General features: G+C 57.2%; 1 protein-coding gene across 5 annotated transcripts in view; it reads right to left on the minus strand.

Moving 5' to 3' along the window:
• The window catches only part of Prkag2 (protein kinase AMP-activated non-catalytic subunit gamma 2), a 215,025-nt gene extending 192,460 nt beyond the window's left edge, over positions 1-22,565 (minus strand). For 2 of the 5 annotated variants that reach the window (XM_069997117.1, XM_069997116.1), the window contains exon 1: positions 22,291-22,495. In XM_069997117.1, coding sequence (XP_069853218.1) covers positions 22,291-22,404 — 114 coding nt within the window. In that variant the 5' untranslated portion in view covers positions 22,405-22,495. Of the gene's footprint in view, positions 1-22,290 lie in introns of all 5 variants that reach the window. The other 3 variants (XM_069997121.1, XM_069997114.1, XM_069997115.1) reach the window with 3 other exon arrangements.
• Positions 22,566-22,871: the final 306 nt, after the last annotated feature.

Genomic DNA, 22,871 nt, shown 5'->3' on the forward strand with positions numbered 1-22,871 from the left:
CAGCTGGGTTGGGGGGGAGGGGGGCTTCCTATCCACCCCAGCACCAGCCTGAGGCTGAGCATTGTCTGATCGTGGGCCAGTGCAGCCACTGCGTGTGCTGCATTTTGATCTTGTATCCAGATCTCACGTGCTCACAATATGTAGGAGTGGTCCTCTAGGGGTGACTCTGGGTGCTGGCTTCATGAATGAATTAATCTGTTCAGGGATTATGGGATTAGCGCTCCATGGAGGGAGTGGCTTTGCTATGAGAACTCTCTTCACTTCACTATTGGAGCTGCCCGGGACTCCAGGAGGCCTCAGTCTCTCTGCAAAGAAGGCCCTTCCAAAGCAGGCAGGAAGGAACGGCGGCGGCAGCGGGCGGCGGCGGCAGCGGAGGGAGCAGTGCGGGGCCCATCCAGCAGTGGCCTGAGACCACATGCACGTGGCCAGGGAGGCAGACGTTCAGAGGACAGCCACGCAGTCACAGCTGCCTCAAACGGACAAAATACACGTCTGTTTTCAAGACTAGAAGCTGGGACATGTCTATTTTTCTGACGCCCGTAGTGGAATTTGAACTTGAGGCCTCAAGAGCTTAGCTTTTTTGTTCACGGTTAGTGCTCGACCATGTGAGCTTTCTGCTGGTTAACTGGAGATTCTCTCCAATTCACCTGCCTAGGTTGGCTTTGAACCTCAAACCTCAATCCTCAGACCTTAGCCTCCTGAGTAGCTTGGATTATAGGTGTGTACCACCAGTGCCGGGCTGAGGCATACCAAGGAAGAGCTATGAAAGAGGTGACACTCTCTACCTGACTCAGGAAATGGTACGTCACCTTTATGGTCACAATAAAAAAAAAATTTAAAAAGATAAACGGGTGACACGGATCAAAGTGCATTGTACTCATAAACTGACATGTTGAATAGCATCCCCTTTGCACAACTACTTAGCGATCAATAAAATGCAACGGAATGGAGGCTGCTGGGAGATGGACCGTCACAGAGCTGGGGCATGGCAGGAGAGGAGGGAGGGGGTGAAGGGGTGGCGGCAGGCACCATGGCGGTGCAGGGATGAGGCCAAGGGGCAGAGGCTGTTGTGGGAGCGGCAGGGGGAGCAGGGGAGAGGAGGCCTGCGCATTGTGGCCTCTCCCAGCTCCCGTGGATGCACTCTAGCTGCAGAGCTCCGGCTTAAGTGACTGATCCTCCAAGCAAGGTGGGAACGGGCCTTGGGGATGGAGAACGGTAAGCTGCGGACGCTCCCAGGTGCAGTTCTGTTCCAGCTGCCAGGAGGGCACTGCCAGTGTTCCCACGTGGATGCATCTGCTCAGGCTCCCGGCTGGGCACAGGCCGGGCACGGCCAGCAGGCAGGCCCTCTGAAGCCTGGCCAGATCGTGTCCGTGCCTGCACCTGTGCTCAGCACACACGGACAGGGCCAGGGAGCACGGGTGTGGCGCCTGGTATGACTCCTGAAACCCAGGCTGTCCCCGCCTGCCCCCCACCCAGGGATTGTGCTGCCCGCCACCAGCCTCCCAGCCCTGTGCTATTCAGAGTGCAGCCATTTTTTCCTGACTTGTTACTTGTTTTCCCGAGAGTTTTATACATTATGTCACCTTACACTGCTCGGGAAGGCAGACTTGTGGAGCAAAGTTGAAACCCTGGCTGGAGCTGCAAAGAGCATGAATGGAGCTTTGCCCGTGTGCTGCTCCTGGGATCTGGGGTTCTCTCTAGCCTCACGGGGTAGGCCTCTGTGCAAAGTGTGGGCAGGAGATTCTGATCCCTTGTTACCAAGGGATCAGAAATTAACCAAGTTAGTTCATTTGGAATCAGTTGCCTCAAATCAAGAAGACTTGGACCAGAGTCAAACACGTGCACCCAAAGCTGGTGCAGCAGGCAGCGGAGGGGAATCCTTCATCTTACATCTGTCTAGGGGCAATCACGACAGGAGGCCCCTCACCCCTTGGGGCCCACAGTCACCAACAAGAGCAGGAGAGCAACAGGCACAGCAGGAAGGCATATGACCGAGGCTGGCACTATGTCCTGTGCCCGGACCACAAGCTGCTTGGGATCGGGAGGCTCCGGAGGCCAGTCAGCCTGGACAGCAAGGCCTGTCTGCCAGACCCGCTCCTCGGGAAGGGAAGCCGAAGCTGGACCGGAGGCCCGTGTCTGCCATCTCTGCGGCAGCAATGGGAGCTGAAAGCAGTCAGAGAGTGGCGCAGGCAGACACCAGATGAGACCGGAGCTTCTTTCTCAAAAACAACCAGCGAAAATCAGGGCTGGGAGTGCGGCCGGCCTAGCGCATGTGAGGTCCCCAGTTCAAATCCCAATACTACCAAACTAAAGAAAAAGAAGCCACATCACCACGAATACTTGAGCAACACAGTATACCACTGACACGTGACAAGTCCAGGCCTGCTCTGGTTGGGGGGGGGGGGGAGGAAGTCTAGGAAGGAAGCAATCAGGGCGAAAGGATTCTGGGATCCAACGAAAGCCTCAGGACCTTTGAGGAAGATTGCGGTCCTAAGTGGGGAGCCACATCCAGTGTCCATCGGAGTACAGAGCAGCACCCTCCCCCACCCTCGGGGCCAGCCCCGCTGAGTGGCCAGCGTGGCACCACAGACGCTCTGGCTAGGCCAGGCAGCGAAGGGAGCCCCGGAGTGGCTGGAAGGGTTGCAGGCTCAGTGTGGTGAGAGGGGCTAAAGCCACACATCGCTAGACTTGTTCTCAGCTGGCACTGCTGCTTATGCATGCCAGGCTCAGCCTCGGGGTGGGGCCTCAGCCCTCAGCCCCCAGGCTCCCCATCCAGGAACTTGGCCTTCCCGCCGGCCCTTGGAGCCCGAGTCTCCTCGTGCAAAGCACCTGCCAGGGGTGGTTCCCACGACCTCAGCATCCCCTTCCCTTCCTGGGCCTAGCAGCAAGCCTCCCCTGTGCTCAGGTCTGCCCCACCCCGCCCCAGACCCCTCCTCCCGGCCCAGGCTCCTCAGGCTTTCTTCCACACTTGCTTGTGTTTCTTTCCTCTGGAGAAGACATCAAGAGACAAAGGCCATACCCACGAAAGCTCATTTTCAGTGGAGGAGGCTGGAGTCACCCACAGATTTCCAGGCATGGTGACTGGGAACAAGTCTGCCTGGCTCCGCCCACTGGCGTCACACTGACATCACATGGACAGTGGCGTCACTCCGCTGGTATGGGAGGATGTACACCAGGGCACCGGCAAAGCAGCCAGTATTAAGCGTTGACCAGCACCCCAGTGCCTGCAGCCCAGCCTAAGCCTGCCTGACCCACCCTTCGAGACTGTGAGGCGGAGGGACTCAGCTTTCAAACACAGACCAGGCGAAACGCTCACCTCTGCGTCTCCTCCGAAAGTCATGTTGGAACTTAGTCCCCAATTCACCGGTACTGAGAAAGTCAGAGGAGAGGTGATTGGTGGTGCTCTCATTGAGAGGCTGGAGTTACCGAGGCCGGCCCTCACCCTCTGCGTTTGAGACGCTACCTTGGAAGCAGACTTCGCCAGACACAGAAGCCTTCATCTTGGATTTCCCATGCTTCTGTTGTTTATGAATTCCCGGGTCTCAGGTATTTTGTCATAGCAGCATAGATAGACTAAGCCAGATACCATACATCTTTTGATCTGTCTAGAAACAAAAACACACATGCTTTGATCTCTCTAGAAATGAGAAAACAAAACAGATAATAACTAACTTTGAACATGAAAGTCTGCATGCACACGTCATCTTGAATTTGATCTTTGCAACTCAGAAGACCAACAAGGCAAGCCTCTTTCTGCCTTTTGCCGGTGAGGACAGGGGTTGGAAGTGGCTGTTCTGCACAGAGCCGGTCCGGGCAGGCCCAGGGTCCTGGTCCAGGCCTCTTACTCCCACGGTTCCTCTTCCCAGCAGCTCTGCAGGGCATTCTGCATAAACACTAATTACTGTTTAGGAAGTCCTGTGTGATCCTGGAACAACAGGCCTCCCTAGAAACCACAGGATCCAAATATGCCGGGCCAGGAAGGAACAGGGCGCTCCTCTGCCTTGGGGAACAGGTTTTCTCACAAATGTTCTGGAAGAAGTTTCTAGCTGGCTGAGCCTGCCGCTCTACCTGACTACGCTCGGGTAGTGCTATGAGAGCCCCTCCTCCCCACAGCATTCCAGGGAAGCCCATGGTCAAGACTTTTCATGCCTCAGTTTCTCCAAGTCTCTGCTAGTCTCTGTGTCTAAAGGAAAGAGAGAGTAAAGCACCAAAAGTGAAAGGAAGCAAAACACTGCTACAGCAGTGCCTGCATAAGAAAGCACCACTGAGCCGGCGCCGCTGGCTCACGCCTATAATCCTAGGCCGCTGCTCTCGGAAAGCAGGGAGCACCAGGCACACAGGTAGCTAGCTGTTCTAGGTTCGCCTCGGAATAGTCACATTGGATGGTGAGTCCTGTCTTGCTGGAGCGCTGAGAAACCATTGCTCTGGTGGGGAAACCTGGTCCAGGCTTACACATAGAGAAGTAATCCCAAGTCTCCGGGATTTCAATCCACTGGACCAGTCCCAAGCCCGGAAGTCCTGTTTCAATCCTTCACACCCAACTACCACCACTGCCCTGGGCTCAGGAAAGAGGTCCCTTCCTGTCACCCTGTCTCACCCAGTGTCTGCTGAGCCATGCTGGAGCGCCGCTGGGCAGGTGTGAGATCCGCTCCAGTCACTGAGTTTTTACAGAGCGGGTGGTGCCCAAGGAAAATAAAGAAGACACCCCCCAAGATCCAGCGCCACCTCCCCTCCCCCGCCTCACTGGAAGGCAAGTCTGACGGGATAAAATGAGACAGCTTAGTGATTTCTGACACAATTGACCTGTATGTTTATTTATTTATTGTGCCAGTACTGGGGCTTGAACTCGGGGCCTGGGCACTAGCCCTTAACTTTTTTGTCCAAGGCTGATCCTCTGCCACAGCTCTACTTTTTGGTAGATAATTGGAGATAAGAATATTACAAATTTCCTTTGTTTTTTTTTTCTCTGTTTGAGCTAGCTTTGAACGAGGATCCTCAGATCTCAACCTCCTGAAGCGCTAGGGTTCCAGTGTGAGCCACCGTGACTGCCCGGCTCAGCTGTCTACCTCCAAGTCCCAGGTGCCCGTCCTTCCTCCGGGACTTCTGTTCCTAACCTCACCCATGCTGTGCAGGAACTGAGACACCAACGCACACTCATGCCAAGACCACCTCGACCCTGGGGTTCCTTTAACACCCCGGGACAGAAACAGGGAAAAGCAAGCATGCCACCGTGGAGAAAACAGAAACAAGTCACAGCAGAGCTCAGCCGGTGATGACAACAATAAGTCGGTGCCTCTTCCTGAGACAGCCCCAGACCACAGCTTTCCGGAACCTGAGTGACTTTTCCTGTTGTCACAGCGCGCCTGGGCGTTTTGCTCAGAACGAGTTTTCCCTCTGTGCAAGTTTGGGGCTTCTGGCCCATAAGTGGCTTCTGCTTTTTCCAGGCAGCTTCCCCTTTTCTGGAACCTGGCCCAAGCCTCTGCAGACAGCTGCCGGGCTGCACTCTGACATACACAGAGCAGCATGCCCGCGCAGGCCCTGGGTTCTTTGGGTTGGGTTTGGCTGCCACCAGGAGAACCCAGAGCCTGTGCGCGGGACACACGCCGTCTGCCACTGAGCCAGGCCCGGCCTTGCGCTCGGTTCTGTGCAGTCTCTCTAGAGGCGTGGCTTGCGCAGACTTCCATATTCCTCGGCTCAGTAAAGGCTGTTGGGATCCTCAGCATTGTATGCCAACCCATTAACCACTAACCTGACACCAGTAAGAGGCTGTGCTTCAGCCCACAGCCCTGCTGCCGCTGAGGTCGGATGGGTGAGGGCTGCCACAATAGATGCTTCTAGAAAAAAAAAAGGATGGGAGGCCTTCCCCCCTGGCTACTAACTTAGCTCACTCTATCGTCCCCTCTGTAAAACCTGTGCACTCCTCTCGGCACCCCTAAAACACAACTCCCCAAGTGGGCTGGCAAGAGGAGGGCTGGCCAGCGGGTGGCCCACACCTGCAGTCCTACCTACACGAGAGGCTGAGGTCAGGAGGATCAGAGTTTCAAGCCAGCCCGAGCAGAAAAGTCCGAGACTGCATCTCCAGGGAGGAAGCCAGGTGTGGTGACCCGTGCCTCCCCCCTGCTGTGGTGGGAAGCAAAAAAAAAAAAAAGGAAGATCTTAGTCCAGATACACACCAGGGCAGGAAGCAAGACCCCATCTCGAAACTGGTGCAAAAAGGTGCTGGAGGTGTGGCTCAGCAGTAGAATGCCCGCCTAGCAAATGCTAGGCCCTGTGTTTGAGGCCCAGTATTGGGGGGGGGGGCGAGAAAAAAAGCCGACAGCTCACGCCTGTCATCCTAGCTACTCAGGAAGCTGAGATCTGAGGATCGCAGTTCAAAGCCAGCCCAGGCAAGAAAGCCCGTGAGACTCTTATCTCCAATAAACCACCAAAAATGGGAAGTGGTGCTGTGGCTCAAGTGGTAGAGCCCTCGCCTTGAGCTGAAGAGCTGAGGGACAGCGCCCAGGCCCAGAGTTCAAGCCCCACAACTGACAAAAACAAACAAAAAAAGACAAGGGAGCTGGGTGGGAGGACTCGTCCGGGCGGGGGACAGGGCCAGCAGGGACACAGCAGCCGCCCAGCAAGATGAACAGGGAAGCTTCGCCCCGTATCTCCCACGTCTAGAAGGAGGCTTCCCTCAAAGGAGTAAGCACCCCACCACCACCACAGGAGGATGGCCAGCTCTTCAGATGTCCATCCTATTAGCGTCCAGCCACCTGCCTAGAGCCCTGTGTGTCTAGGAACTGCTGAGACTTTGACCCCTCCCCTCCACCACCACCCCACCCCCGCACTTCCTGTCCCATGGCCTGCACACTGTGCCCCTCCCCCGGCAGTAGGAAGGGGACACCGGCTGTGCGGTGACCACGCTCTGCCCTGTGGCAGCTCCTCAGCCACCCCAGGCCAACTGCTCCAGCTCTCATGGGATGTTAATCCCCAGCCCCTCATGATGGAGCCCAGGGCCGAGCCTCCCAGGTCACTCAGCTGATTAGCCCAGAGCTCAAGACAAAACCCACTCCTTAGCACCCAGCCCAGCTTTTGTCGGCAACATCATAGCCCCGATGAGAGAGAGGGGCCTCTACCTGCCACGGTGGCCACTCCTGCCGCTTGGAACCCTAGTCAGGCCTTAGGTTGTTTTATTGAACCCTGGGACTTGGGAGCGTGTGTATCTCCATGGTCCCCTCCCACCCTCCCACACACGTACACACAGAGGTGTGAGGCCCGACCTCCACCACCAGGGCTGAGTGTGAGTCAAGCTGGGCTCATGGAGGCCCCATCAGGGCCAGGCAGTGGGGCTCCGGCCACGTGGAGCCCCCTCAATGTGAAGCACTGGACAAGGGCGAGGGATCAGCCCTTCTGGCCCTGGCCTGGCTCCGAGCACAGGGGTGGGCAGACTCAAGGGGCCCAGTTTTCAGGGAGTCCCTGTGGGGAGGCAGGCGAGGGTGGAAAGTTAGAGGTCTAGATCCAGGGCCACAGCAAGAGGAGCTGTCAGAGCAAAGGACAGCCTCTCTGCCTAGCCTCTGGTGACTGTACACACACACACACACACACACACACACACACACACACGCACGCACGCACGCACACGTCCAGCTCATGGTCTACACCCACACTGCTCAGGCAGACCCTGCGATGTTCTTACCCACAAGAGATGTGGCAGGTGCATGTGGCTGCACCATAAGGAAGGGGTGGGCGGGCAGGAGAGGGTGGGGAGAGACCGTGGGCAGAAAGCAGAGTGAGGAGAACAGGCCTGGGCGCAGGCCCAGAACCACACCCACACGGCCATATGGGCCCCACGGAGACGGCGTGTTTGCTTGCCTGGAATACAAGCTCCCAGGTCCCCGTGATGTTTATTTACACCCTATCTCCATCGCTGAAATGACGCTTGTGGGGCAGTAAGACGAAATCTCATTAAAAGAAGGAAAAACAGCAACAATGGGGAAATCAGGGGCAGTCTGGAGTTTGTTAATCTACAGAAAACCCGAGTCCTGTGCCCTCACCAGGTTTGGGCCATGCATCCTGATTTGGGAGTTCTTCAACAAAGATAAGCAATTTTATGGGCTCTTTTTTTAAGGGTCTTGCTCTATAGTCCAGGCTGGCTTTGAACTCAGATCTTTCTACCTCAGTCTCCTGAGTTCCTGGATTGTAAATGTGCACTATCTTGCCTAACTATGAAAGACAACTTCTTTTTTGTTTTTTGTGCTGGTCCCTGGGCTTGAGCCCTAGGCTTGAGTGTTTTGTTTTTTTGTTTTGTTTTTCTTATTTTGGTCAAAGCTAGTGCTCTTCCATTTGAGTCACAGTGCCATGTCTGGCTTCTTTTTTAGGGGGGAATGGGGAGTTAAATGGAGATGAGTCTCACTGATTTTCCTGCCTGGGCTGACTTTGAACTGTGATCCTCAGATCTTGGCCTCCTGATCATCTAGGATTTCAGGCGTGAGCCACTGGCACCTGATGAAAGACAACTTAAAAAAATTACATACCTGACTTACGTAACCATAACTCCTGTGGACGTCACCTTTATGATAACAATACAAACCATTTTTAAAAGTTAACAAAAAGTAATGTACTCAAGTCTGCTACATGGGCGGCTCTTCGTATGACCCTCAATTCTTATAACAAATCTTAGGTAAGAATTTGCATGGCTGCCTTACAGATGTGGTGGAACTTAGGTTCAGGGATGCCCAGGAGCCTGTCCAGTCACCCAGCTAGTGAGACACAGCAGGAGGAAGCCCACTCCTATCGAGATTGTTCTAGAAAGTCAGGCAGCAAGCGCTTCTGTCTGGGCCCTGCAGCAGCAGTCACTGGTGGGACTGCGCACGCCTCCCTTGCCGGTGGAAGCTTCAGAAACAACCCACCAGGTTCAAAGGTCAGCTCTGCCCTCGCCAGCTATGTTCCTTGGACAGTGGCTCGTTCCACCAGGACCTGTTTTTCCTGGAGCACTAAGGGAGCCAGGAAGGGCCAGGGTGGCCTCAGGAGCCAAACACCTGCAAGAGCCTGGCCCGGTGCCTGCCGAGTGCCACTGAGCGCGGCAGAGCCGGTGAAGCGCGTGTCTGGGTTTCATTTCATCAGCGGGGGCTGCCGCAGCGGGGTGCACAGCTGTATCCACAGCATGCACAGAGCATGCACACAGCTGCATGGATCCACAGGCAGCCCGACACAGCTGCATCCACAGCATGCACAGAGCTGCACACAGCTGCAGGCAGCCCAATACAGCTTCATCTGCAGCATGCATACAGCTGCACGCGGCCACAGGCAGCCCGACACACAGCTACATCCACAGCATGCACACAGCTGCATGAGGCCACGGGCAGCCCGGCACACAGCTGCATCCACAGCATGCACACAGATGCACGTGGTCACGGGCAGCCCGACACACAGCTGCATCCGCAGCATGCACACAGATGCACGTGGCCGCAGGCAGCCCAATACACAGCTGCATCTGCAGCATGCAGACATCTGCATGCGGCCACAGGTAGCCCGACACACAGCTGCATCTACAGCATGCACAGTTGCACACGGCCACAGGCAGCCTGACACACAGCTGCACGTGGCTGCAGACAGTCCAACACACAGCTGCACACAGCCACAGGCAGCAGGATGCACAGCTGCATCCACCGCATGCACACAGCTGCATGTGGCTGCAGGCAGCCCAACACACAGCTGCATCTGCAGCATGCACAAAGCTGCACACAGCCACAGGCAGCAGGATGCACAGCTACATCCACCGCACGCACACTGCTGCATGTGGCTGCAGGCACCAGGCCCGCCCCGGCCTCCACACCGCAGCGACTCCCAGGATGAGAACTGGGTCAGAAGGCAGGTTTCTCCAGCCTGATGAAATCTAGCTCTCAGGAGTCAAAGGGAGAACGATAGAAACTGGGCAGAGTGACAGAAGAACAAGACAAAGGAGGAGGAGGAGAATGGAGCACGGAGAGGAGCGAGATGGAAAGCAGATGACAAAAGCAATGACTCGACTGCCCCAGTGGCTCCAGCGCCCGTCTGTTTCCTCTAGCTTGGCAGAAAAAGCCGTTTTCTTGTGGGGCTCCAGAGAAAGCGTACAGTTTGGAAAGCAGTATTACAAAGACTCAGGTAACTTGGAATTCGCTAAAGAGGACCACGGAGGGACGCCGCCTTCCCGAGCACGCCTGGCACAGCGGCTGCACGCGTGAGTGACGCCAGGGTCGCTCCCGGCCAAGAGGCCAGGGAACAAAGCCAGTGTCACAGACAAGGTCAGGCACGCTCCGAGCCGGACAGAAACCGGGGACCCTCTGCCTCTCAGAGCTGCTGGGCAGACTGAAAAACAAAGCCAGCCGGACGTGTCTACAAGTCCAACTATAAAAACACTTGGGAATAGACACCCTCCTCCTTGCACACGCTTTCTCGGGCTGCCCACCTCCTTCTGGCACCATCTGTCTGCTCGCAGCGTGGTTCAGCATGTGGGCTCAGGTGCCAGACGGCTCCAGCTTGCGGCTGCCCTGCTGGGGGCGGGGGGGGGCAGTCCCCCATCGGCAGAGCGGACACAATGGCGGACACCTCCATGCCGCTGCAGATATGGGCGGAAGGCAGCCGCTCGCCTGTGACCCTGACCAGCCCCGGAAGCCCCAAAGCTCGCTCCTCGGGGCCACGGAGGACAAGCACCGTCTCTGCCTTCGCCACGGCACTGACCCCTTGCTTCACGTTGCTAGGAAGGAACGGGACGGAACAGACACAGGCTCCTCCTGCTGTACACAGGGCTCAGGGTATTATGATGTGCCTCCTTCCTACTTCCCTCTCCAAGGCTGCAGGAGGCACTGCCCTCAACTACAAATCCCCCAGTAGGACGATCTAAGCTAAGGGGCTAGATGGCCCAAGCCCGTGGCCTTGGCATGCCGGTCCCCAGCCTGTGGCTTAACTCTGAAGGGTGGGCAGAGCCCTAGCTTCTCCCCACCTCGTCCTGGGCCCAATCCCTCAACCCTCACGGACACGGCTGGAGGGACCAAGAGAGGGAAGGGTGGAGGCAGGAGCCACAGAACAGTGGACCTCCCTGCCCCGATCCAACTAACCAGAGAGGGGAAATATTTGAAAAAGAACTGCATCTGTACCAAATGTGCACAGACATTTCAGGGGCTCACTCCCTGTGCCGGACCACGGACAGTCAGTGTTCACAGAGCATTTGCACTGCCCTGCAAGTCGCCGGCCCCGGCACTCATGGTTATACATACGCACCACCCGTGTTCTTTTTACAGGGATCCCTGGGTCTGGGAACCCATCCTCCTGCAGACACAGTCTTCTAGGCAGGGCCTGCGGGTCAGAGTCCCACCCACCACCCCGACTCTCAGCAGTCTCCCCTCAAGATGGGACCTCAAGTTCCTGACCCACGGACCCATTTCTACTCTCTCCCGGATGAAGGTTTGGCATCTTCAGCCTTCAGGGTCTTGAACTTGCTAAGCAGGGCTCTACCACTAGAGCACAAGCCCAGCCCCTTTGTCCTGGTCGTTCTGGGAGCTAGGGAGTCCCTTTCATCTGGATCCTCCTATTTATCCTCCTGCCATCACTGGGATGACAGGCAGGTGTCACTACACCCGTAGCTTTCTGTTGAGGTGGGCTGTCATGCACATTTTTTGCCCAGGGTTGGCCTAGCACCAGGAGCCTCCCGATCTCCACCTAGGCAGTGAGGATTACAGGTGTGAACCTTTGCACCCAGCAACGGCCCTGTTTATGAGGGCATTGCATGAGTGCCGGCCGCATTCACGCCCGTCCCCAGCATGCGCCGCCCACTCTCGGCCCGCTCCGGGGACTGTGCGGGGACGCACAAGGGCCTCATCTCCTTCCTCCCTACTCATGAGTCTGGCTGCCAGGCCAGTTTCTGAACGACTTGTCTCCCTTCTGGCACGCTTGTCTTTTTGCTTGTCCCTTAGCACAAGGCCCACCTTACTCCCCCGGGGGGAGACAAAGCAGAAAAGCAAACGACGCACATCAGATCCTAAGAGACACCATTTGTCTGAATTTTCCTCTTTTCAATATCTGGTGTCCACAAAATTTGTAAGTAATCCGTTCACTCTGATTCTCTGGAAAGAAGCGCCTACCCTTGGCTGCGCGCGCAATCTACGGCCATCTGGGATCTGTTCTCGCCACCGACCTAGCTTGACTTCCTTACCAGCCCCTGTGTTGTGGGGGGCAGGTCAGAGGGCGGGGGACCCTAGGGGGTCGAGAGGTGGCAAGGAACAGATGATGCATGGCAAACTCCACAGAAGCCACGGCCTAATCAGAGACAGGTAATGTATCCAAAAAGAAAACTGATTGGAAGCCGAAAGAGAGGCAAGGCGGAGGCAGCGGCGGGGCCGGGCCGGGCCGGGCCCAAGCCCACACCTTCCCAGAGACGCGGAGTAAAGAGCCCTGGCACCCACAGGACAGCCAGCTACAGAATGTTCCAGACACCCAGCGGAGGCTTTGTTGTGACTGCTTCACAACTTTCTTCTCCCTGTCTGTTCTTCGCCCTTGTGGACGGGCGAGGATCGGTGCTGGAGCGTGACCCTCGGTGAAGGCCGCTCGGCGCCTGCAGGTAAAACCGGAATAGTCCACTGGGCCTCACGGCGTGTTTTCGAGAACAACGAGTCCTGGCTGCAGCCTGAGGGCTGGGCACCGCCGTGGACCACAGAAGAGGTGGCAGTGGAGGGACTCGGGCAGATCACTGGTGCCTGGAGCCCGTTCAAGCAGAACTGTGTTTAGGCGCCTCCTGACCTCGGATCTGAGACGCAGATGCAGGGCCAGGCCATTGAGCTCCCACCTGTAGCCTCGGGAAGGCTTTCCGTTGTCCCAGAGTCCCTGAAGCCCGGCCACTCAACCTCTCCAGGCTGGTCCAGGATGCAGCACCCCATCTTTCTGGCCTCCCGGGGGCCACCAGGCGCCCTCCGGGTCACTCCCCCTCCTGCAGTCCAGTGGCAAGTCAGCTGGCCGAGGCCCTCCCTGATCAGAACAGCGGTACCAGTGCGGTAGTGCTGTCCAGCCTCTCCCCGTCTGAAGCAGAGAATATTCTATTACCTGAGCCCAAGGTCACTGAAGAAACCTCAAAGGGCACTGGACAGGTAGAGTGGGGAAAAGACAAATAACCTCTGTTCTCCTGACGCTGGCTTCTCCCCAGGGGCAAACAATCTCAGCCATTCACTTATCTCGGGTGGCCCAGGATGCTATCAAGCACCCAGCTTTGGGGGGACCCCGCTTGGCAACCCTGCACCCCTCTCCTATCCCTGGGACAAATCACCATTCTCGAGGTGCTGGAGTCAAATGGAGGCCTTCACCTCCAGTCCTCCTTAAATGTACACACATGTGCACAGAGCAACAAATCACCCGTATCACTTCCACGGTGTGCAGTAATCGGAGGCTGCGTCAGTTCATGACACCGGTATGTATCCCTGCGTGGCATGTGCTGACGGATCCAGCGGTTTAGTTACTGGTTTGTGAACTGTATACAAGTCCTTCCCAACCTCAGCTGTGGTCTTCCGTGGCCTTCCGTGGCCGCGGCTCTTCCCATTCACAAGCATGCAGTCTGTTCTCTCCTCCAGCATCAGAGCCAACAGCCGGAGGAACACTTCCGTCTGAGACGGCTCTCCACTGCTGCCCAGGCTGGCCACCGTGGAGCCAGCGGGGCAGTGGGGATGGGGATGGGCAGGGGAGCAAGGACGCGCTGGATCCTCCACCCGAGCCGAGCCCCCGCATGGACACAGAGACCAAGTGTTCAACCAACACTTCCTAGCACAAAGAGCCAACGGTGAAGAAGAACACGCTGGCTGGTCTGATGATGTGAAAGTGGTCGCTGTGAACTGGTCTGAGGGTGGCTGTGTGTCCCGCTTGGTCCCGTGGCACCCGTCCGCCCACTCAGTATGACGGCACAGGACAGGCCTGTGTAAATGAAGGGGGACCCGGGTCCCCAGTAACCTGAGGGTCCGCATCTCCCGATGCATGCTTTAGGGATTCTTCCAGCATTCAGTCATTGTGAAGCAAAAAGTTAGAGAATTCTTCCTAGCATAGGACTCTGACAGTTATAGGTATATTTGAAATGAGAAGGGTCCAGAAACACCTACAAAGATCAACTACAAAGGGGCTGAATGCAGAGTAGAGAGGGCCTGGTCACCCCAGCAAGCCACCAGGAGCAGCTAGAGATGGGGAGCCCAGCCGTGGGAGCGGCCACCACGGTCAGGACCCGCTGACCCGCTGTCCTTGTTCAGCTCTGATGGTTCACAGGACACCAGACAGGGCTGCGCAGAGGTGGAAATGCAGGGAGCCGCAGGAACGCTTCCCTCGGCAGATGCCGTGGGAGTCACCAGGAACCTTGAAGAACCAGACCTCCCTCTCTCTCCTTCCTTCCTTCCTTTCTTCCTTCCTTCTTTCTCTCTCCCTCTCCTTCCTTCTTTCTCTCTCTCCTTCCTTCCTCCCCCTCCCCTCTTTTGCTGGTCCTAGGGTTTGAACTAAGGGCCTGGGCACTGTTCCTGAGCCTCTCTGTGCTAAAGGCTAGCACTCTACCACCTGAGCACCACTTATTGGAGACAAGGGTCTCACAGACTTTTCTAGCTGAGCTGGCTTTGAACCCTGATCCTCAGATCTCAGCCTCCTGTATAAGCTAGGATTACCGGCATGAACCACCATCACCCATCCAGACTTCTTCTCCTATAGTACAACAGCTAATAATATTTCGTGTATGAAGTCCAACCCTGGGACAGACTGACTGAAGAGACAAGGTGAGATGGCTTATATCAACATTCACATCTGGCCAATCAAAACTGCTCCATAATGCCTATCTAAACCAGACTAACAACAGTGACAGCAACAGTAGCTGATAATCAGTACTACATAGTAAGACTGATGAAATAAAGCTGAGCTGCGCAGAGGATAGTGCTCCCTGGGAAGCCTTCGCAGGCAGGATGCTGTTGGCCCAGGCCATGGAGCTGGTGCTGGCTTCAAACCCAAGACTGGGGCCTGCTGGTGGGACTGGTGCTCTGAGCACGTGGAGCCTGTCTGACCTTAGAAACAGAGAGACAGAACTGCCTTCCTGTCCCCACCTGTCTGCATCCCCGCCCCGGGACGGGATCAGGGGGAGGTGCTCCAGACAGTCACGGGCCTGGGGCCCACGCTTGCTTTCGCCCAGCCCCACCACACTAGGGAGCAGGAGGTGGTTTAAGGAAAGTCTGGGTCTTGCAGGAAATGTAGGCAGAGCTGCACGTAGAGGAAGCAAAGACCCCGCACGATGCCGTGGCCCATCATGTCAGGCCAGGCCAGAGCAGGCCCTGTCCGCACACAGCTCCTGAGCTCCTCCTCAAAACGCTGTGCCCCGGGATGGACAGACAGAGACAGGAACTGTGGACAGCTGCCCCTGTGTTCCCAGGGCAGGGGACCTGCTGAAGTAGGTTCCAACCAGGTGGCTTTCGCCGGCAGTTCTAGAGGCCAAGGTCAGGTCATCGGCCCCGTCTCCCTCCCTCCCTCCCTCCCACGGGAGAGGAGGATCCTTCCTGCTTCTCTCTCCTACCTTCTGGTCTTCCCACATTCCTTGGCTTGTGGCAGTATCCCTCCACTCTCTGCCTTCAGTTTCCACATGACCTTCTTCCCTCTGTGTTGCTGTGCCTGAATTTCTGTCTTACAAAGACATGGGCAGATGGTGTAAGATTTAGGCCTGCCCTAATAATCTCGTCCCAATGTCTGTCTTTATTCCATCTGCAAAGGCCCTATGCAAACGAAGTGGTGAGTTAGGACTCCCGCTTTGCAGAAAACACAATCAGCTCACTTCACACCTTCCACAGCTGCGACAGGACCCAGCATAAGGGCACAGACGACCCATGAGCTACCTGACCCACAGACATGGGGCAAGCCAGGAACATGGCCTTTCCAATTCTCCAGCTCTCCACCATTATGTACCCAATGAGAGCGTGTGCCCCTTTCCACAGCTCCTCTCCCCAGCAAGAGGCCACATGGCCACCATCCTCCTGCGGGTCCCCACAGGACAGCAGAGCGGCTGGGCTTCCCACAGCCGCAGGGGCAGACCTCTGCTTCTCAGAAAAAGGTTACTGAGAGCAAACTGGTCTCTAGAACATTCATCAGCAACTCTGCTGCCCAGCCTGAGTACACCAAATCACCGAGACTTTGGCAGAGGCCCCAAGGCCCAGAAACAAGCCGATTGGTCTCTGGCTAGCCATGAGTCTGGCAGAGAGGGCGTCCTGCCAACAGGAAGTAAAGAACGGGGATGAAATTATTTTCAAAGTAGGTAGTGGAGGGAAGAGATGAGGGCAATTCCAACTGATAAGCAGGCAGGGGCTGGGGATTTAACCATTTCCTCTGCCCTGGCTGCTGAGCAGGCACACCCAGCCACAGGGGGTCTCGGGTGGCTGAGCTTAAGGGAACACAGCCCTCCCTGCCCTGCCACGGCCCTCACCCCTCACGTGGCCCCTCTGATCCCTTAAGAGCGCAGTCACAGCTGGCTAGCCAAGCAAATGAAGGACTGTTTCAACTTGGCTGCTCAGCGATGTACCGGCCTCTGCTTGGTCCACATTGAAAAGATGCTGACGAGATTTGGGGGTTATCAAGATGGGTGAAAGAAAGAAATGGGAGACACCTGGTGTTTCACGGTGGTCATGTGTATGGCTCATTCTGGGGCAGAGTGAGGGCGGGTGGAGGAGCCGCGAGCAAAGAGACTGGGCTTGGGAGGACAGACGCTCCCCCAACCGGCCGGCCTGGTGAGAGGCCAGAGCTCCCCAGAAACAGAGAAGAAAGGTGCCCAGAAGTGGAAAGTCCCTGGCAGGGAGCTGAGCAGATCAGAGAGAGACAGTGCAAAGAGTAAAACAGCCAGGAAACAGCATCCTTGCAGTTATATGTTAGACATAAATAACAGTTATCTGGAAGTTTTAGAGAACACAGCTCTCTGAAAAGAGTTATGCACATGAAGTCCAAGCCGCTGAGAGAGACCGTAAGGAGTTAAGTTTTCCCAAATCATTTCTTCAGCTCACCTCAGGCCAGTCAATTAATTACCTAGTGTTTAGTCAACTGTGACTTACACAGGCCACGATGGCCAGGGGAGATTCTGGCCAGGAGGGATGGGAGCCGGGGAGGAAAGCCATATGCAAAGCAAACAAGCAGGGAAGACGGCTGCCTGGCTGCCTGGCAGACCAGAGGCCAGCCCTCCGGGAGCCTCAGCACAGAGATGGCCGCAGGATCAAGTGTCTGCACTCACCGGTGGGCAGCCTTCCCACCACCAGGCTCCCATGCATGGAAAGCAGAGCAGGGCAGCAACGGCTAGACGAGAGCAAGGGCGCACACTGCACGTGCACCTTCATGAATGGTCATCTGTGACCACCCCCCAAGTGTGGGATTCCGCAAACCCATGGCTTTGCATGTGCTCTGTGCTACTCTCCCATGTCCAGCCAGAGGAGGTCCACGCTGCCTGCTGTGGTAGCGTGGAAGGAGGGAATCACAGTGCCTCGTCAGCAGCCCTTTCCCTCCTGGCCTGTGCCCTCCACCAGAGCGCTCTGCCCAAGCTCTGGCACCACTCCACACCACGCCAGCTCAGCCTCTTCATGTTCCCAAGTGTAGTGTCCACGCTGCATCTGTGAACCAGAGCTCAGAACAGCCCTGCGGCTCAACCCCAAGCAGCCGGGCTCCCAGAGGTCCCGAGAGTATACTCTGGGCCTGACAAGAGCCATGGGGACACGAGATACTGAAGAGCTGGGTCCAGAACCCTTCCAGCGTGGCCTAACAGGCTCACGCCACTTGAGCTACTCTGTTTGGAGGCCGAACTGAGAATCTGTCTTTATGTGGAAGCCAGAAATAGCCTGCCTTTGTTGAGAAGTCTGTAGCCAAGCAGACCTCCTTTGACTGACAGCTAGAAAAGTACAGATGATGGTTAGAAGATGGAGAGATGATAGGTAGGGTAGACAAATGGGTAGATAGGCAGACAGATAAGTGATGGATGGATGAATAGACACAAAAAAGGAATAACTCACAGAAACAGAAGAAGTGGACGAGGCACTAGTAGGGGGAAATTGGAAATCACATGTTCCAAACACCAGTCGGGACAGAGCCGTGGGTCTCTCCCTTAGACATTCTCATTCAGTTGCACAACTATTTAAAGATTAAAGTTGTTTTAAGAAATTTTGATCCCATAGGTCTAGGCTGAGATCTAGGATTTCACATTTTAAACATTTAACATTTTACTTTTTTTTTTTTAACACACATTACTTAAGCTGCTCCAAGAACAGTGAAAAACAATGGAAAAACACTGCTTAAATTAGGCTAACCCAAACTAATTAAAGGCCCAAGATCCAAACTAGCCAAGGCCAAGGTCAAGGCTCACAGCTCTATGCTAACATCACCGCCTTTCCTTTCCCTAGAACTCCAGTCCCGGGTGTTCCCATGGGGTAAGGGGCAGGCAGGAAACACAACACCACACAGCTCCACCGGCATTGGCACCGGGCACCGGCAGGAGAGGCCGCGGACACCTCGCCCACACAGAGGTGGGCGTCTCTGCTTCGGAGTGAGGCTCCCGGTGGCCATGTATAGGCAGAGGCGAGTGAGAACAGTCATGGCTTCACACCTTCTGCTTGCGGGGCTCTCATTCTACTCTGTCTCCAGTGAGCCTAACATCTGCAAAGATTTCTGGAGCCTTTCTCCCAAGAGAGCCAAGCGTACATGCAGTCTATCACCAGTATCCTACCCAGTGGTGAAGGATCGGACCCTGGCTGCCTCAGTGTCCCCACAAGCCCCTGCTTTGCTCAGGTCCTTTTTCCTGATGCCCTCCCTCCCTACTCCCCTGGCTGCCAGCCCTGCCCCCAGCTTTCAGGCAGTACCAAGACCTACAACCTGGCATCCAATAGTCACTTGACTACAGCATGTCCACAAGACACAAGGGTTTTAGCTTTCATAGGGAGGCTGCCTTTTCCCAGATGGGGGGGGGGGGGCGGGGGGGGCGGGGGGGGGGAAATGTATGCTTGCTCTCAAAGCTGGATGCCACCCACAGCCACTGTTCCAGTGAATTAGCTAAAGCCATTCCCATCGCCCGCAACATTGCCATTATTGCTCATTTATACCAGGGGGAAAAAAAGGGGAGGCAGGGCACGGGCGTGCCACGGTGCCCATCACTGAAGCGCTGGCTCCGGTCCAGGCCCAGCACCACTTGACCTCAACGAGCCTCCGTGCTCTGCCCACGGAGCAACCCATGCTGGCGTAGGAAGAGGCTGATGTTTAGCCTGCAAGACATCAGCCAATGCATCCTGACCCAGGGGCCGTTTTCCCGTCCTCAGTGCCCAGCCGTCGGTCCTGTGCAGTTTAGAAGTGATTGAGCAGCTGTAGTCTCTGGCCAGCTACAGCCCCGCTGCCACTGGAGCAAAGAGAATAACCAGGGCAACAAGCAAACCCATCAGAGCCCAGAGCTACGTAGCCATTTCCCAACTCCACAAGCCACTGCTCTGCTGCGTGCTAGAGACGGCAGCCAAGGTCCAGCTGGACAAACAGACAAGCTACTCAACACCGCAGGCCCTGGATGACACCAAGTGACCACATCTTCCAGTCCCAACATGTTTCAGAGCGACTCCTTGGAATCCGAAGTATGCTCGGACACCACTGTCTCCCAACTCAGGCACGAGGAAGCAGATGAGAATCCTCCTAGGTGTGTGTAGCCCTCAGCACAAACACAACGGGTGTGAGGAAGCCCTGGTTTCCCCTCATACCATGCCTCCAGACTATCACATCCACGGTTTCTGACCCCAGACAGCAGCAGACCTGCTGTTCCAGGCGTCCCCTCGCCCTTCCTCCCCAGCCCCTGCCCTCCATATGAGCCCGCAGGCCTTCACCCCACATGGCTTGAGGTCAGCTCATCAGCACACCATCAAGGCCCTTACATGCCACTCTGCCCTGAGTCCAAATGGCTTTTCTGGAACATTATTGCATCATCTATTCATGGCGTCTAAGTTTAGACTCCATAGCTTAAGTCAGGCACCACCAGCAGCCCAGTGGGGTGTGTGGATCCAGGTGGCCCAGAAAGTCAGCAGGTGCACTCTGAACACAACTATGCCTCCCAAAATGGGGCTCATGGCTGCCAGCTACACCAACCACATCACCCATGGTGGAGAGCTGTCTCAGGGCACTAGACTAGCTCCTCTGGGGCCCTGCACTAAGCCCAGCAAGCCACCATGCCCAGGGAACTTGAGGCACAGAGAAACTCAGGTGAACTTAAACATGGGCCTAAGGAACAGAGCGCCCAGGGTCCCACGATGGGGATATACTAAAGGCTTCTCCGTGCTTTGGGGAGGTCTTTACTCCCTGGGCCAGGTGTTCAAAGCAAGCCTGCATGAGAGCATACAGGACACCAATTAAACCAACAACTCACACAAGTGATGGGACATTTTCTGAGTATAGCCCAAACACTGCCGGGGGCAGATTCATACTAAAAACATCCTATTCTTATCTGAAATCCCACTTCAATGGGACATCTTGTATTTGCAGTTATCATATCTGCCAACCCTGTTTCCAAGGCCTGCTTGGTCTGGTCTCCAGTCCTTCCTAGGACCTCTGTCCTTACTCCCTTCACAGGACATGGCTTTCCCCGCTCTGGAGGCGGCCACTGCATCGCTCCCTCTGGGTGTGAGGAACTCCGTAGCTCTCCCTCCTAACCCTCCATACAGCTGCTGTCCGCCCTGGTCAGCAAATGGCCTGGGATCACTGGTTAGCCCACACTTAGAATCCTTACTTTTCCAGCCAGGTTTAAACTCTCTCCTCTCCTGGCCCCATGACCAATGGGAAAGAATGAAGAGATGAAGCAGCCCCCTCATCCCACCAGCAACCGCAGCGGGGGAGGACAGAAGTCCGGCACATGGACACACCCGGATAACCACTGTGGAACAACCGAGTGACGACCCTTTGGGCAGAGGGCTGGGTCACGCTGAGGGGTCAGAGCATCCCACCCACAGCTGGCGCTTCCCACGTTCAATGTGACCTCTGTGTCCCTTAACTGGTTCTGAATTTTACCATTTCCACTGGCACTGCCCCCAGTGCACACACACAGCACCTGGAACAGGCTTTCCTAAGCATTGCCCACTCACTGGACAATGTCACATTCCCGTCCCCTCCCTCCCTTTTCAAATGAGACACTCTAACCTGTAGGTAATAGCCACACTTTCTGTTGTAAAGAGCTTTATGGTAAATTATTTTATTTCAGTAGCCCTGTAAAGCAGGCCGCCCAGGGACGTTATTTCTCCAGGTAACAAGCAGGACAGGTGGTTGGCTGGTGATTACAGACTTTGGAAGCAATGCCTCATTTTCAATGCATAAATTCGGTTTAAATGTCACGTATCAGTGATGTGATCAGGATTTTTTTTTCCATATAAAACCCTGGTCGCCGTATTTGGATAATGCTCATGGTGACCACACAGCCCAGCGTCCCTGGGCTTCCAGGGTGAGGGAGAGCTCCCCAACTTCAGACTGCTCCTCCAGGCAACCATCAGACGTCTGAGGGGTTCACCTCCCTCCAAAGCTCGGGTCTGCACCCCGGGGGAGCGGGACGGCCTGGGCTTTGCTGGCAGAGCGCAGAGAGAACGCGTCCGGCGTCCCTGCCAGGGAAGGGTCCCGCCCTGGGAGGATGTGGGGGTCACAGCGCACCCCGCTTTGCCCCCAGGCACGTGTGCGGCCCGGCGGGGACCCTCCTGCACCACCCAGCCCTCCGGGGTGAGGACCGGGCCTCCGGCCTGTGGGGGGCGGGAGGGGGGGCGCACGACCCCGCCCCGCTCCTCCTGCCGCGCCGGACCAGCTCCACCGCACACACCGATCGATCCGCGTCGCCAAAGTCCAGCCCGGACTGCTGGCGTGGCCGAGGCTGAAGTTCGCCCCTAGCCCCAGAGAGCACAGAGGCCCCAGGGAGGAGCCCCCGGCCCCGCGCGCGAGCCCGACGCGTCCCGCGAACTGCTGGAGACAGAGACGCATTCGGGGCGCAGCGACCCGACTCCCCCAGCCCTGTCCCGCCAACCGCAACCCCTGCTCGGCCCTGCTCGGCAAAACAAAACAAAACACGCCGCGCCGCGCCCGCGCCCGCGGGACCCCGGCTGCGCCCCGCCGCGCGCCCCGCTCCGCCGCGGCAGCCCCGGCCCGGCCCGGACCCCGGCCGCACGCGGGTGGGGAACGACATCCAGCTTCAACTCCAACGCCCAACTCGGCCCCCGTCGGTGCGCCCCCCCTCCCACGGCAGGCGCCCCGAGACCCCCGCGCGGAGCGCCCGCGTCAACCGCCTGGGCGTCGGCCCGGACTCACCGGGATGTGCACCCGCAGCGACCGCCGCTTCGGGCCGGGGTTCTTCTTCCCGCCGCTCCCGCCGGGGCCGCCGGCCTCTTTCTTCTTCTTGGCGTCCATGGCCGCGCTTCCCATAACTTTCGCCGGCAGCGGGTGCCGGCGCCTCGCCCTCGGGGTTCGGTCCCCTTCGCCGCCCGGGCCGCTGCCGTTGGGCGGGAGCCGCGCGCTCTTTGCCCCCCACCCCGCCCCGGCCGTGCCAGCCCGGGGACACCTCGCGGGGGCTCGGGCGGGAGGCGGGGCCGGGACGCGTGCGGCGCCCGGCGGGGACCGGCGCGGGGCGTCCGCCCTCCCCGACACGAGCCCGCGGGGCTCAGGCGGTCCCCCGCCCGCACCCGCACCCGCGCCCGCGCGGCCGAGCTCCCCGGCCGGGCCACAAAGTTTTCCTCCCCGGGCGGCGCGCGGCCACGCTCGCCTGGCGCGCGGCTCCGCCCCCGGCCTCCCCGCGGTGCTGCGCCCGGCAGGTGCGGTTCGCCGCCCGGATCTGCCCCACGGGCCTCACGGGGCCGCCCGCGCGCCGGGACAGGCGCCTGGGCCCGGAATCG

This window comes from Dipodomys merriami, unplaced genomic scaffold, assembly GCF_024711535.1.
Source record: "Dipodomys merriami isolate MVZ:Mamm:240054 unplaced genomic scaffold, mDipMer1.0.p SCAF_5, whole genome shotgun sequence".
In the NCBI taxonomy this organism is placed as follows: Eukaryota; Metazoa; Chordata; class Mammalia; order Rodentia; family Heteromyidae; genus Dipodomys; species Dipodomys merriami.